The sequence below is a fragment of the Copadichromis virginalis genome, linkage group LG3 (assembly GCF_057382275.1).
Source record: "Copadichromis virginalis isolate Kocher_CV1m ecotype Utaka linkage group LG3, C_Virginalis_male_GT1.1, whole genome shotgun sequence".
Taxonomy (NCBI): Eukaryota; Metazoa; Chordata; class Actinopteri; order Cichliformes; family Cichlidae; genus Copadichromis; species Copadichromis virginalis.
Window position 1 is genome coordinate 37,056,747 of NC_140620.1, and position 14,810 is coordinate 37,071,556.

Below are 14,810 nucleotides of genomic sequence, written 5' to 3' on the forward strand. Positions count from 1 at the left end.
AAAAGACAAACAAATGACAAATCTCAAAGACAGGATTTAAAATTCCATACATTTAAAACAAAAACTTATATTCCCAGTTGATGCCTTGACTGCTAAATCCTGCATAATAGGCTGGTCAGAAGCCATGGCTCAACAGTGAGGTGAGAGCCCTACTAAGAGCACGTGATCAGGCCTTCAAATCAGGCCTTCAAATCAGGCCTTCAAATCTACAAAGAGTCAGTCACTGCTTAAAGGCATAGAAGAAGCCAAGCGCAAAATACAAACACCGTATCGAGGAACACTTTAACACAAAGAACTCCAGAAACATGTGGCAGGGGATCAATAATAATAATAATAATGGATTGGATTTATATAGCGCTTTTCAAGGCACCCAAAGCGCTTTACAATGCCACTATTCATTCACTCTCACATTCATACACTGGTGGAGGCAAGCTACAGTTGTAGCCACAGCTGCCCTGGGGCAGACTGACAGAAGCCAGGCTGCCATATCGCGCCATCGGCCCCTCTGGCCAACACCAGGATCAAGACACTCACAGGCTACAAAGACAGTTACACACAAACCAACTCCACGGACATCACCTTACCTGACACCCTAAAACATTTCTTTGCCCACTTTGACCAAGAAAACAGGGACACCATCACTCATCCTGCCGTTACAGAGAGGGACGATGCTCCCATCCAGCTGGAGCAGCATCAGGTCAGAGCCACACTGCACAGACTCAATGAGAGGAAAGCAGCTGGTCCTGACGGTGTAGCTGGTAGAGTGCTTAAAGCATGTGCAGACCAACTAGCAGAGGTTTTCACCACCATCTTCAACCTCTCACTGCTACAGTCTGTAGTACCATCCTGCCTTAAGTCAGCCACCATCGTTCCAGTGCCCAAGAAGAACACAGTGAGCTGCTTGAATGACTATCCTCTAGTTGCTTTAACACAGAATTGCCTATTTTTTTGAACAGCTCATCATATCACACATTAAAGCTGCCGTCCCTGCAGAACACGATCCATACCAGTTTGCATACAGGGCAAACAGGTCGACAGAGGAAGTTTCTCGGAGTCCACATCTCGGCCGACCTTACCTGGTCCACAAACATCTCCCACCAGATAGGGAAAGCACAACAAAGGCTGTACTTCCTCAGGAAACTACGTCAGGCCCAATTACCCCAAAGACTGCTAGTAAACTTCTACTGCTCCACCATTGAGAGCCTTCTGACTTACTGCTGCCCACTTTGGTTCAACTGCTGCACCGCGGAGAACAAAAGGAAACTGCAGTGGATGATGAGGGCAGCAGAAGGGGGCAATCGGCACTTCACTAAACCCCCTCAGAGACATCTATACTGGCAGACTTCAGCAGAAAGCCAGCATCATCCTCAAAGAGCCCTCGCACCCTGGACACTCACTTTTTTCCCCCCTTCCGTCTGGTAAACGTCACAGGTCCATCAGGTCAAAGACAAACAGACTCAACAGAGGTTTTTACCCACAGGATGTCAAACATGCCCTTTCTTCTTATTATCATTAAATTTTCTGCACACTGTTTTTTACACAGATAATGTACTGAAAGTGTAGTTATTTTAAATTGCAGAAAACATTTAAAATCATGGTAATGACTTCTTTAATAACCACCACAATAGCTATCAAGCCAAAAACGACACATGAAATGAAATGTAAAGTCTCCTGTAGCAGTCATATCACCATTCACCATTCCTGAGTTACTATTTATTGCATCATGTGCTGAAAGGGAACATGTACAGTATATACACACAGATACTCACGTGTGCATGTGTACATATATACATATACACATACGTGCACAAATAACATAAAGAACCAAGATAAACTAAGACAGAACAGACCCATAGCCGGTTTCAAAGGGACCCAAAAGCCTGTGAAAATAGCTAGGTCTTCAAGATTGATTAAACAATTTCCAAACAGGAGGGGGACTTTACAAAAGAGGGGAGACTCAGAGAAAGACCTCTCACCTTTAGATTTTAAGTGGAAGTGTGGACAAGACTGAAGGACAAGCAGAATTCAAGTGGAAAAGTGCAAAAGTATAAAAAAAAATGAAAGAAGCAGCTTTAACATCAATCCAGACAACTGTAAGGGCTACAGATGCAAAATATGTTCAATTACAGAGAAAATCTTCCTGGACCCTCTCCCAGCTGTCACAGGGAAAAAGGTGGGATACACCCTGAACATTTTGGCTAACACAGTCAGATGACTTTGGACATTCACAAACACAGTTAACCTAACATGCATGTCTTTGGACTGTAGGAGGAAGCAGAGTACTCTGAGAGAACCCACACAGGCACAAATAAAATGGAAGCTGCACACAGAAAGGTCCAACTAGGTCGATTCAAACTCAGGAAATTCTTGCTGTAAAGCTGAAGCTTCTTTCTATGAACTTGGATGAAAATATATATACAGATGATGTATATTGTACATAGATGAAACACACACACACACACACACACACACACACACACACACACACACACACACACACACACACACAGACAACAGACTTAATATGTGCCTATATTACCAAGAGCTGTTTTCCTGTAGTCTGACTTCAGAATAGATAGCGCCATCCGCTGCTGCCTGTGATGGTCTACCTGTAAATGGAGACACCAGTTAAGGTCCAGATTATGTGTGTTAGATGTTACATAAGATGTTTAAAGTCTGGCCATTTAATAGCAAATTGTGGAGCCTACAAACAGAAACAGTCAGTCTTGAGAGTTAGGAGTGTGCCAGCTAACAAAGCCGATACAGGCGTGGTTTCAAGAGCCAAAACAAAGCTCTGTTTCTTCTGCCACAAACCTGGCCACCTGGTTGCTCACTGTTTGAAAGCAAACTCAAAGCAAAATCGATCTGTTTTCAAAAGAGTGAACTGTGGTTCACAAACCGACAAAGTTGCCAGTCCTAGGCAACAGTTGGAGCATAATTGCTCAGTGGTGTCATTTGGTCACTGTCAGAGATCAACTAATTGTAATCTGCCACCTGATGACGGTCTCTCGGGTCCAGATGACCTACAGTGTGATAGATTGTGTGTGACACAACCATTTCAACCTGCACCTCTGGCTAACCAGCATGCCTTTTGCCATGACCTAGCGAAGAAGCGTCAGAGAAGTGTTGCTGTAAGGCCTTCTAGCTGCCTGATGGGTTCTCCATATGTGATGGCTCAAAAAACATTTGGCTGTCATTTGGGACACTATGTTGAGGGACTTGAGCCAACCCCGTGCAGTGTTTTCAACCCATCAAAAAGGTCTTGGCAGATTCGGCAGGGTATGCCTAACCGTTATTATGGTGGATGGTAGGTGATATGTTTAAAAGCTGGGTAGGACGTTCTATGACAAACCACTGGTTTGTATTTATGGGAGGGGGTGTTACGGCCCTAGCTGGGCCTCCTGATACTGCCCTTGTGTGGGCGTGGTGTTTTTCTCCGCCTCCTCCTCTTTTGCTCCACCCCCCGTCTCTCTCTTGCTCTTCTCTCTCCCCAGGACACAGCTGCTGCTCATTGGACTCATTTACCACCTGGGCCCAGTCAGCAATCACCTCTCGGAGGTCATATAAGCTGGGGATGAGCTGTGAACAGGGTGGGGTGTTCTCTGGTGTCTCTGCGTTGTGTGTGGTTAACCTGCTCAAAGTGTGGAGTTGTGGAAACAGCATAGCTGCTTTGCGTGAGTAGTGTGGGCTTGTGAGCCTTGGCAGCAGCAAAGCCAGCTGCTGTTAGTGACAGGGTGAGCTTGTGGGCCCCTGGAAGTACCTCCTCGTGGTGTGGAGTTTTTGTTTGGTTATTGTGTTCTTTGTTGTTGCAACCCTTTTTCTCTTTTTCCAAGTGTTATTGGTAAAACGGCGTTGCCGGCTCTTTATGTTAAGATGATCTATAATAAAGACTATTTTATTTACTCAAAACACTGGTCTGTTTTCCTTTCATTCTGTTCTGGACTCATTTGTTACTGGTCCCCTCACTCACATGCCTAGACCCTTTCGGGGGGAACGTAACAATAAATTACAAAAACAATCAATCAAGTTTAACTAACATGAACAGAAAATTGAATTGAATGCTAGTTTAAAATACCTGCATTGTTCTGGGTTTCACCTTTGTTTTTGTGCATTACCAGGGCATACAGCAGATTATCATCTAAAAGATGACAGAAAACAGACAGTTTAATGATATTTCAGAAACTGAAATGCTGCAAAAGTGGAATCTAATTTTAAAAATATGTCCGTACATTTAAAAAAGGTACATCATAAAGGTTTTTTGTCAGTAACTTTTAAAAACTTTTGAAGATTTGGGTTAGTTAATCAAAACTGACCATGGACTTCAGAGTAGAGCGCTTCAAGCTGACATGCATTCTGGCTAACCTCAGAAACTGCAGAATCAACATGGGTTTGTTTGCACTGTGTTCTGTAAAATAATTGAAAGAAAATAATGTTAAGAATATTGAAAAAAAAAGTGAATAGAAATAATTGATAACTAATAAACATGTATGCTCTTTAAGATGATTACTCAATAATTTTTATAAGGAAAATATATTATTTTGCATTAGAAACTGAAGGCAGAATCAGATTTTAATCAATTGAAAAGGCCTCACCCTTTGACTTTCAGATAAATCACGAGTAGGATAGCAATCACTAAAATCCCACAAACAAATCCAATAATCATCTGCGCAGTAAATGAAGACTTTAAAGGCCTGGATACCGCTACAATAAAAAACAAATACATTTTATTTTTAAGTTTTATGTTCAGTTGTTTTCACAAAGTATGAATACTCACTACTATTAGTACATTAATGTGATTTAAAATGATCCATATTCACATAAAAACACCAAAAGTGTTGTTGCAGGGAGTATTTGCAAAAAGAAGGGCTGAAGAAGAGTTTTAAACAAACTTACCCTTTACTGACATCCAGCTCTGTGGTGACTGTTTTTCTGAATATTGACACTTGTAAAAGCCTTCATCTGATTTTGACACTGCAGGGATATTCAGCCTCCCTCTGGTGTCATTGCTGATGAGGTTATCATTTCGAAAGAAAAGCACAGAGGATTTTAAAGTTTTGTTCCTCAGTTTGCAGTGGAGCGTAACAGCTTCTCCCTCAGTAACTGGGTGGACCGGGCTCACAAGTATTATATTGCTTTCTGTAAAACAGTCAGACAATGTCATATCAGAATACGTACTAGAGGACGGCCCTGGTTACAAAAGACTTGTAGAAAATTCAGAGCATTGTCTGACAGATGTTAAAAGACCTCAGTTGCCTCACAAAATAGAGAGAGCTCTGGTCCATCCTGTAGAGTGGAGTTGTGCTTTTAACCCAGTCCAGTTTATTGTCAGTGTGTACTCCGAGGTATTTATTGTTCTCCACACTGTCTACACTGTCGACCCCCTGCATAAAACAGGGTTTACTGGTTTCCTGGTCCTCCTAAAGTCCACAGTCACTTCCTTGGTTTTTGTCACATTGAGCTGCAGATTATTCTGCTCCCACCATGAGACAAAGAGTGAACCACAGCCTGATACTCTGTCTCATCATCCCCACCGATGAATTCACCCTTCGCAGAGTTATCAGAAATCATCTGAAGATGGCAGGTCTCAGTGCAGTGGCTGAAGTCTGTGGTGTAAAGGTACCAGGACACAAGAGAAGCATCCATCTGCATTACTGTCAGCTTATCACCCAGGAGGGCTGGCCTGATGGTATTGAATGCACTGTAAAAGTCAAAAAGTGTGACCCTCACAGTGCTTGCTGGCTGGTCCAGATCGGCATAAACACAATTGAGAAGTTAGATGATGACATCTGCTGATGTCCGAAGTGGAGCTACTAAGATAAGTGAAGAGGTTCCTAATGTGGCCTGACTATAGATCGGAGCTGGTCGATGATGGAGGCACAGCCCTTGATGAGGCAGGGACTCGCCCCATCTGTCCAGTAGACTTCCCCAAGTGGAGTCTTACTATTTGTCTCTGAACCTGGTTGTGAGTGAAAGTGAAAGGTGGGGGAGAGGTGTCTGTTCTTTCATACTAGATTATGGTGCAGTGAGGAGACGGGAGAGAGTTGCATGGCTGTGGGTTGCAGGCTGACTACAGCTAAGTGAGTAGAAGGGTGAGCATTAACTACAGTGTCGAATCTGTTGACGATTTGACACTGCTGAATGTAACTGACAAGACAGAGGAAGTAAATTGAACATCACGTCACATGAAAAGAGGGACTGTCAGAGCAGAACAGGAAGTGGCTAACAGAGACCATAACAATGTACTAATATTGCAAAGAAATAAAAAAAAAACAACACTTAAACACAAGAAACCAAATACTACAGAAAACTTAAAATACTGTGTTGGAGACACAGGACCATGACAGGAACAGGAGACTACTAAAATAAAACAGGAAGTGACTAAACAAAGAAGCACCTAAGACAGGAATCTAAAGAGCTTGGAAAGGTTTTGGGTTAACCTCGGCCGATTGACAGGGACAGAGATTTAATAACAGATTTAATACAGGGAGGCAAGGAGAATTGAAACCAATGAAATTTGCAAAAGTCTAAAGACAAAATTGAGCAGATATCCATAAAGAACCAAACCAGAAATAAATAAAATTCAAAACTCAAAGACTCAGAACAATTAAACACAAAAGGTAAATACAAAAATTCAAAACTCAGGCAGAAAGATTGGGGCCTGTGGTAATGTTTTCACATTAATGACAAATTGAATAAAAAAATAATAAGATAAAGGTGAGGAATGATGCATGTTGCATTTTTATATTTACAGAAACATAACTCTAACACTTTCAAAAATATAATCTTATTGACTGAAAGGATGCTTACTGTGACACAATGTGGGCAGAACCTGCAGAGTCATACAGGAAAACAAACAAACAAACAAAAAAGAAAAAGAAAAAAAGGATGTAAAAATACTTACTTTGCACCGTGTTGTTGACAGCATTGCTGAAGCCACCCAGTTTAGACTCACACCAGTACACGGCTGGTTTGGTTGTAGCATTTTTGATCATGCAGGTGGATCCACTCATTGTTCCCCAGACAGAACAGTTTGCAAGGTAGCCTGCTTCACTCAGCCTCATCACTCTCCACTCAGAAGGTTTCCCCTCACAGCGCAGTGAGACAGACTCTTCAGAGAAGTGCTGCACTCTGTCAGGAGTCACTTTGACAGTTGCAGTTGCTGAACTAGAATCTTAGAAACATGTAATGTGGGATCAAAACAGCCACTGAGATATTATGAAATTAGGAATCTAAGTGTTTCTTGAAGTAACTGTATTAACAGAAGCTGTATTGTTATGCATCATGGCAATGATATTACATTCACACTTACCTGCAGACCAAACAAATACAGGTTTGCTGTCCGAAGTGAAATGCTCTGGCTGTTGTCTTCCAGCTCTACATGCATATCCTGCCGTCTGTTTCTGTCCATGAACAATGTAGGAATTTTGTGCAGTTCCATTTTTACCACCTGGTAGCAGCTCAAAGTAGTAGCCCTTGCTTGAATTTTTGAAAAAAGCCTGATACCAGTAGAACCTCCATTCTGCAGAGTGATTTCTAACACTGCAGTGTAGAGTCACTGATGCCCCAGGACTCAGCCATGATGAAGACACACTGAGATTAGGTTTGGGTTTATCTTTCAGAAGGAACACATGCATGTCCACGTAAGTAAAGCAAACAATACTCAGCAGTTCTTCAAGATATTTTTGTCATTTTCTTACACAATCTTTAGTAACTATGTTAGTTTTGTGTTCCTTGTCCGTAATACATTGTCAAAGAAACTGCTCAAGTAGCAAAGATGAGTAATCACAGCACGCATAAGTAGTGTTTGTGTTAAAGAAATAAGATTTTGCAGAATTACTGCCTAAACTGGCAGTAATTCTGCAAATAAAATATGGTTGATGGTATTTATGTGATATATATCTATCTGAAGTGATGCAACAGAAACAAAAGAAAAAGCATTCAATCACCTTCAGTTTGTCCGCAAGACAGAAGTGTGTTCAGCACTGAAATAGAAGTTAATACTTATAAAACTTAAAATTAACCTTGCATTTAAAACTTCCTGGTGGTTTACTGATGACAGTATTGTGTGTAATTAACAATGTCACTACTAAGTTAAGTTAGACCTGTGCCAGCTACCCTGCATTAACTAAAAGGTGATCAAAGTGAAGTGGATAAAAATACCATACTGTCTGCGCTCTTAAAGAAACTAATATAAAAATAGACATTGCATAATGTAAATATTCTGTATACTTACAAACCAACCCAGATGCACAGAAGAAAGCATGTCCCATCCTGACATTCAACACTGAAAATGGTGAAAATGTCTCTGTACTTGTGAGAAATGTTTCCACTTTGATGCTCTGATGCATATGAACAAGATAAAAAGAGAAGTGTGGGTGAAAGGAAGCTATATCTCTTATCAGCGTGAGCACACTTGCTTTCTGCGGAGTCCTTTTCTCAGGCCACACCATCTCTCCTCCCTTTCCTGTTTTAAATAAAGCTCTCACAACTGCAGTTACTTCAGTTTTGAACATGTCCCCTGTCAACACAATAATGATAAATAGTAACTCATGAATAGTGACTTGACAGCTGCATGAGGGTTTACATTTTATTTCATGTGTCATTTTTGGCTTGGTAATTATTGTGGCTGTTATTAGAATAAGTCATGAGAATAACTTTAAAGGGTTAAACTAATGTTTTCTGCAATTAAACTAATGACATTTTCAGGACATTGTCTGTGTAGAGAAAACATGTTAGAGCAAAATGAATAATATACCGTATTTATGAAATACATTTCTACATAATATATGTAGGAATATGTATGAAACAGTAGTTTTGATTGCTATTTTTAGTCCCTATTTAGGATTACAAAAGATGCAATTTGTACTAAGCTGTTACTGTGATACTGCAGGGTTTAGCAGACAGGTTGCAGTCAAACACTGACTGATAGGTCTTGGAACCATTTCTACCAAAGGTTAACATAGATTCAATAAATTCTAAATGACATAATATCACCCTCTAGTGCCTATCTGCTGTAAACACAGTCCATCATTGTACTGTGCTTTGTGTTATAAGATTGACGTAGGAAATATGGGACAAAGAGCTAGAGCTGTATAGTCGAGTAGAGTGAGTGATTTATTTATGTTTTAGGTTTATATTTCGGAGATTTCTTCCTATTAAAAAGGAGTTTTTCTGGAGGGGGTGGTCTGACTTTTTTTTGTTCCTGTATTATTATTTTTGTGATTTTGATGCTTTAAAAGTAAAACTGAATTGAATTGCGTGTAAAGTTAAATATTTCATTGTTTACATTTTTTACAATTTTGATGATTACAGCTTACAGCCTAAAAAAATACATCTAACAATTACAGACATATAAACTCAAGTCAAGTGGCTTTATTGTCATGTCAACCATATACAGTGGTTCAGTACACAGTGAAACGAGACAGCATTCCTCCAAGACCTTGGTGCTACATAAAACAGTAAATCAATACAGGACTACATAAAGTGCACACTACATTGGATCAATACCAAAATGTTGTTGCCCATCGTTAATGCAAGATGCATAGCAAAGCATGTAGAAAGCAACAAAAAATGACTCAAGAAATCATGCTACATCCTGGCTTGTCCAAGTCAGAAGGCTTTAAACAAAAATCCAGACAGAGAGCAATGGAGAGGTGTGACTGCAGAAAGGAGGGCACTTTCATAACCAAGCTCACTCAGAACAGGGGTACCTCAAGCCCAGGTGTTCCAACATTATATGCAGAGATGAAAGGATAAAGCTGTTCAGTTGGTCTCAAAATTGCGAAAAAAAAAAAAAAAAAAAAAGTTGCTTGGTTGATTTTTGACCAACCCAGATTGCCAAAATTTTGAGATTTTGAGTCTTTGTTTGAAAATAGTATTTTCCCATTTTCAGTGAAGATCGGAAGAAAAATGGTGCATGAGCAAATTATTAGGTCCAATATAGAGGAAAATTTTTATAGCGGAGAATTTACTCTGATTGGATTTTCTAAACACTCATTTTTCAAAAATAATAGAACCCCAGTACTAAATGTCTATTAACTTTAAGCTGTCTCTGTGATTTGCTATTCATATTGTATACATGTTCATCTAGTTGAAAGTTACAAAAGATAAATCCTTTACATTTTTACAATTATATTGTAGAGCTATATCATGATAGAACAAAAACACTGCTCAGGCCAAAATAAAAAAAGATAAAAACCCAAACTATAACTACATACAATTTCCATGAAGAAATGCATTTATTCACACATTTAAATCCATACAGTATTACATCAGTCCTCTTTTAGGTAATGTTCAAAAACTTTCAATACATGCATTTATAGTATTTCTTTATACCCATAGATCTTATGTTACACTGCAAAAGCTAACTTTAAATCATGTTTTATTATTAAATGAATACAGATAATATGAACACTAAATGAAAACACCTTGTCTGTACCATATATTATATATATTGTATACTGTATATTATAATGATGATGACTATCACTAAAAAAACTGTACAAAATACTGAACAAGCTACAGACATTTCTGTATAAGAAGCTTGAGGTTGGTTTTACTGCTACAATTCGGTTCAATGACCTGTTAAACAGCCACAAAAAGGACATAGGGATTATCATTTAGTAACAATATTATGAGCTAAAGAGTACAAATAAATCACTAAATATAACAGTCATGTTAGCTTAATTACAGAGGGCACTTCCTAATTTAACTTCAGAATAAACTGCTTCATCAGCTGATGCATGACTCGAGTTTACTGTGACTGGAGAGAATATTATTTAAAAGGCTTAGCTGTAAACTCATAATAAAAAGTAAGTCTTTAACTCACAGGTCAATTAAGTTAGTTCTCAATTGTATCTGAGACAAATACAGAGTATGACATATTAGTGATACAAACTAAAATGTATTCAAGTAAAAAAATAAGTAAAGCAGATTTTCATGTTATTTATTCCAGTCAAATTTTAAGATCATCACTGGAGAGGATGGCAGGCTTTACTTACGCTGGTTGTTCTTGGATGCTCTTTTATTGTGACGGTTGACCTGGGCATACGTTGGACTGTCTTCTAAAAAAGAAATGAGATCTCAGGATGCATTTATGCCGCAGAAAACAATGATATACAGCTGCTGAACTTGTGGACAGCCTTAGAAGTTGACATAAATCGTATGAATTTCATAATATTCTTTACTATTATTATTATTACACAAAACTGTGTGTTTGTTTGTTTGTTTGTTTGTTTGTTTTAACCCCCCTGTGTGGCACCATTCCAGGAAGCATATTCATCAAACTCTGACTTTAAAAACAAACAATAAGTTGATTAACTCTGAAATTGGCAACTCTGTGTCTTCTGTTCCAGAACAGCTGATCAGAGTTAGTTCAGTCAAATCTGAATATGTTCACCCGATGCATGAGCAGAGAAAAAAGCAATCATCAGTGGATCCCCAATACTGCAATTCAACATGCCAATGGGTAAAAAAATAGCAGACCATTCATTTTAATACAGAGGACCAAGAAATAAGATATGACAAGAGATTGACATTCACAATATGAATGTCAATCTTTAAAAACAGAAAAGAAGACAACAGTATATATATTTTTTTCTTAATCCTATCCTGTCTGGCAGCGTTTGCAATCAATGTCATGTCCTCAACAGTTGACCTGTCCTAAGTGGCTCAGTGCAGGGAGTGAGCACTGCTGTAAATAAGTCATTTTGGATTAATCTTGCACTACGGATCGGGAGGAGAGCACTGCACAAGAGTCGGGAATTTTGCCACGGAAGAAATTGCACTGTTTGTTCTAACACTGTAAATAAATTCACTGCTGCAACCAGGAAAGTCCTGCATTTGGGTCCAGTTCCTAACTAAATGTGATAAACTGTTGTTCCAAACACATTTTGGTTTTTCAAGATCAGCTCTATAAATTTGCTATGGGCGCTTCCTTTTCAGGGTTTATCTGTTTATTTTGTCACTTTTATCCATGTTATTTCAATTATTACATTGTATATGGTACACAATATGACAATGTCTAAGACAGGACAGCCGGGCAGGGGAGGGGGACCTAATAAAAGGAAAGAGTACAAATAGAATTGCACAATGTATCACCGACTGCCACACCAGTAAGAAAAATGAACATACAGCACCTGGAACACAAAAATTCAAAAAATGCACCTATACTTGGTACTAACTAAATGAATGTGGAAGCAGTCATGGTAAGTACACAAAATAGCAAACTAATTCAAGTCTAGGATTTCAGTTCTTGTTAAAACATAAACTTCTGCAAATTAATTCACTTGTCAATGCATCTTTATGAATGAGGAAATGAATGTGTCAGTCAGCTGGTTCAAGTCTGGAAGGAGGGGAGGAGTCAGAGAAACTCAGAGTTTATAGAAGAAAACCTGCCAGTGAGCAGGTTAGGTTTACAGAGACTGTCACCCCAGAAACCGACTAAGAGTTGAAGTTAACACTCTTTCTGGAACAGAAAACCCGAGTTTCACTCATTACAACTCAGAGCTGTTAGCTAACCCTGCTTCCTAGAACAGGACAGTACAGACACTAGATAATGCAGAAGATGGACTATAAGACAATCTATGGGTGCACCAACTCTTTGTGTAAGGTACAGATAGAAGAGAAACTACCAAACAAATCTCTTTGAGACTCAGAAGGAACTGATGCATACAGTTGGCCAAAAATTGAAAGGAAAAAAAACCCTAAACCAAAAAACAACACACATCCACAACAGAAAAAGGATCAGGCAATTGACAAAGCCAAGCAAACATCAATATCACAGCTTTTGTTAGTGATTTAAACTGTGAGTACATACAAACAAAAAAGTAAAATAGATTCACAATTTTAGAATTCACAATCATTAATTATGACAGTAAATTATTAATATAAACTGAAATGCATACACAAATAAGAAAAAAAGACTTCATTTTTAATCAGAAATTATTATTTTTATAATAATTATCAAGTTCAACACTGGAGATTATAGCAGGCTTTACTTACCCTGGTTTTCCTTAGCTTTTGCTTTATTGTGACGGTTGATCTCGGCATATGTTGGAATGTCTTCTATAATAAGAAAGGAGATTTGAGAATATACAGTGGGGCAAAAAAGTATTTAGTCAGCCACCGATTGTGCAAGTTCCCCCACCTAAAATGATGACAGAGGTCAGTAATTTGCACCAGAGGTACACTTCAACTGTGAGAGACAGAATGTGAAAAAAGAAATCCATGAATCAACATGGTAGGATTTGTAAAGAATTTATTCGTAAATCAGGGTGGAAAATAAGTATTTGGTCAATAACAAAAATACAACTCAATACTTTGTAACATAACCTTTGTTGGCAATAACAGAGGTCAAACATTTACTATAGGTCTTTACCAGGTTTGCACACACAGTAGCTGGTATTTTGGCCCATTCCTCCATGCAGATCTTCTCGAGAGCAGTGATGTTTTGGGGCTGTCGCCGAGCAACACGGACTTTCAACTCCCGCCACAGATTTTCTATGGGGTTGAGGTCTGGAGACTGGCTAGGCCACTCCAGGACTTTCAAATGCTTCTTACGGAGCCACTCCTTTGTTGCCCGGGCGGTGTGTTTTGGAACATTGTCATGTTGGAAGACCCAGCCTCGTTTCATCTTCAAAGTTCTCACTGATGGAAGGAGGTTTTGGCTCAAAATCTCACGATACATGGCCCCATTCATTCTGTCCTTAACACGGATCAGTCGTCCTGTCCCCTTGGCAGAAAAACAGCCCCATAGCATGATGTTTCCACCCCCATGCTTCACAGTAGGTATGGTGTTCTTGGGATGCAACTCAGTATTCTTCTTCCTCCAAACACGACGAGTTGAGTTTATACCAAAAAGTTCTACTTTGGTTTCATCTGACCACATGACATTCTCCCAATCCTCTGCTGTATCATCCATGTGCTCTCTGGCAAACTTCAGACGGGCCTGGACATGCACTGGCTTCAGCAGCGGAACACGTCTGGCACTGCGGGATTTGATTCCCTGCCGTTGTAGTGTGTTACTGATGGTGACCTTTGTTACTTTGGTCCCAGCTCTCTGCAGGTCATTCACCAGGTCCCCCCGTGTGGTTCTGGGATCTTTGCTCACCGTTCTCATGATCATTTTGACCCCACGGGATGAGATCTTGTGTGGAGCCCCAGATCGAGGGAGATTATCAGTGGTCTTGTATGTCTTCCATTTTCTGATGATTGCTCCCACAGTTGATTTTTTCACACCAAGCTGCTTGCCTATTGTAGATTCACTCTTCCCAGTCTGGTGCAGGTCTACAATACTTTTCCTGGTGTCCTTCGAAAGCTCTTTGGTCTTGGCCATGGCGGAGTTTGGAGTCTGACTGTTTGAGGCTGTGGACAGGTGTCTTTTATACAGATGATGAGTTCAAACAGGTGCCATTCATACAGGTAACGAGTGGGGGACAGAAAAGCGTCTTAAAGAAGACGTTACAGGTCTGTGAGAGCCAGAGATTTTCCTTGTTTGAGGTGACCAAATACTTATTTTCCACCCTGATTTACGAATAAATTCTTTACAAATCCTACCATGTGAATTCATGGATTTTTTTTTCACATTCTGTCTCTCACAGTTGAAGTGTACCTCTGGTGCAAATTACTGACCTCTGTCATCATTTTAAGTGGGGGAACTTGCACAATTGGTGGCTGACTAAATACTTTTTTGCCCCACTGTATTTCTATCAGTGCCTCACTGGCTTACTAAGAATTTTGATTCCCTTGTAGTTGGAGCACACCCTCTGGCCCCCTTTCTTAGAAAGGGGAACCACCAACAGTGAGTGTCC

At 39.6% G+C, this 14,810-nt stretch overlaps 2 protein-coding genes across 2 annotated transcripts in view; both read right to left on the reverse strand.

Moving 5' to 3' along the window:
- Positions 1 to 322: 322 nt before the first annotated feature.
- On the reverse strand, positions 323 to 8,334 carry LOC146714516 (uncharacterized). Its single transcript, XM_085450926.1, has 10 exons — positions 8,234 to 8,334; positions 7,947 to 7,982; positions 7,310 to 7,612; positions 6,902 to 7,171; positions 4,894 to 5,136; positions 4,593 to 4,701; positions 4,314 to 4,405; positions 4,076 to 4,138; positions 2,540 to 2,609; positions 323 to 2,398 (listed from the first exon to the last, which is right to left on the reverse strand). The coding sequence occupies exons 1-10, from the start codon at positions 8,268 to 8,270 to the stop codon at positions 2,392 to 2,394; spliced, it is 1,230 nt and encodes a 409-aa protein (XP_085307052.1). The 5' UTR covers positions 8,271 to 8,334; the 3' UTR covers positions 323 to 2,391.
- Positions 8,335 to 9,352: 1,018 nt separating this feature from the next.
- Positions 9,353 to 14,810, reverse strand: part of LOC146714517 (Fc receptor-like protein 5) — a 41,099-nt gene continuing 35,641 nt past the window's right edge. The window contains exons 19-21 of the mRNA XM_085450937.1: positions 13,003 to 13,065; positions 11,001 to 11,063; positions 9,353 to 10,581 (exon numbers count right to left, since the gene is read on the reverse strand). Coding sequence (XP_085307063.1) covers positions 10,574 to 10,581; positions 11,001 to 11,063; positions 13,003 to 13,065 — 134 coding nt within the window. The 3' untranslated portion in view covers positions 9,353 to 10,573. The remainder of the gene's footprint in view (positions 10,582 to 11,000; positions 11,064 to 13,002; positions 13,066 to 14,810) is intronic.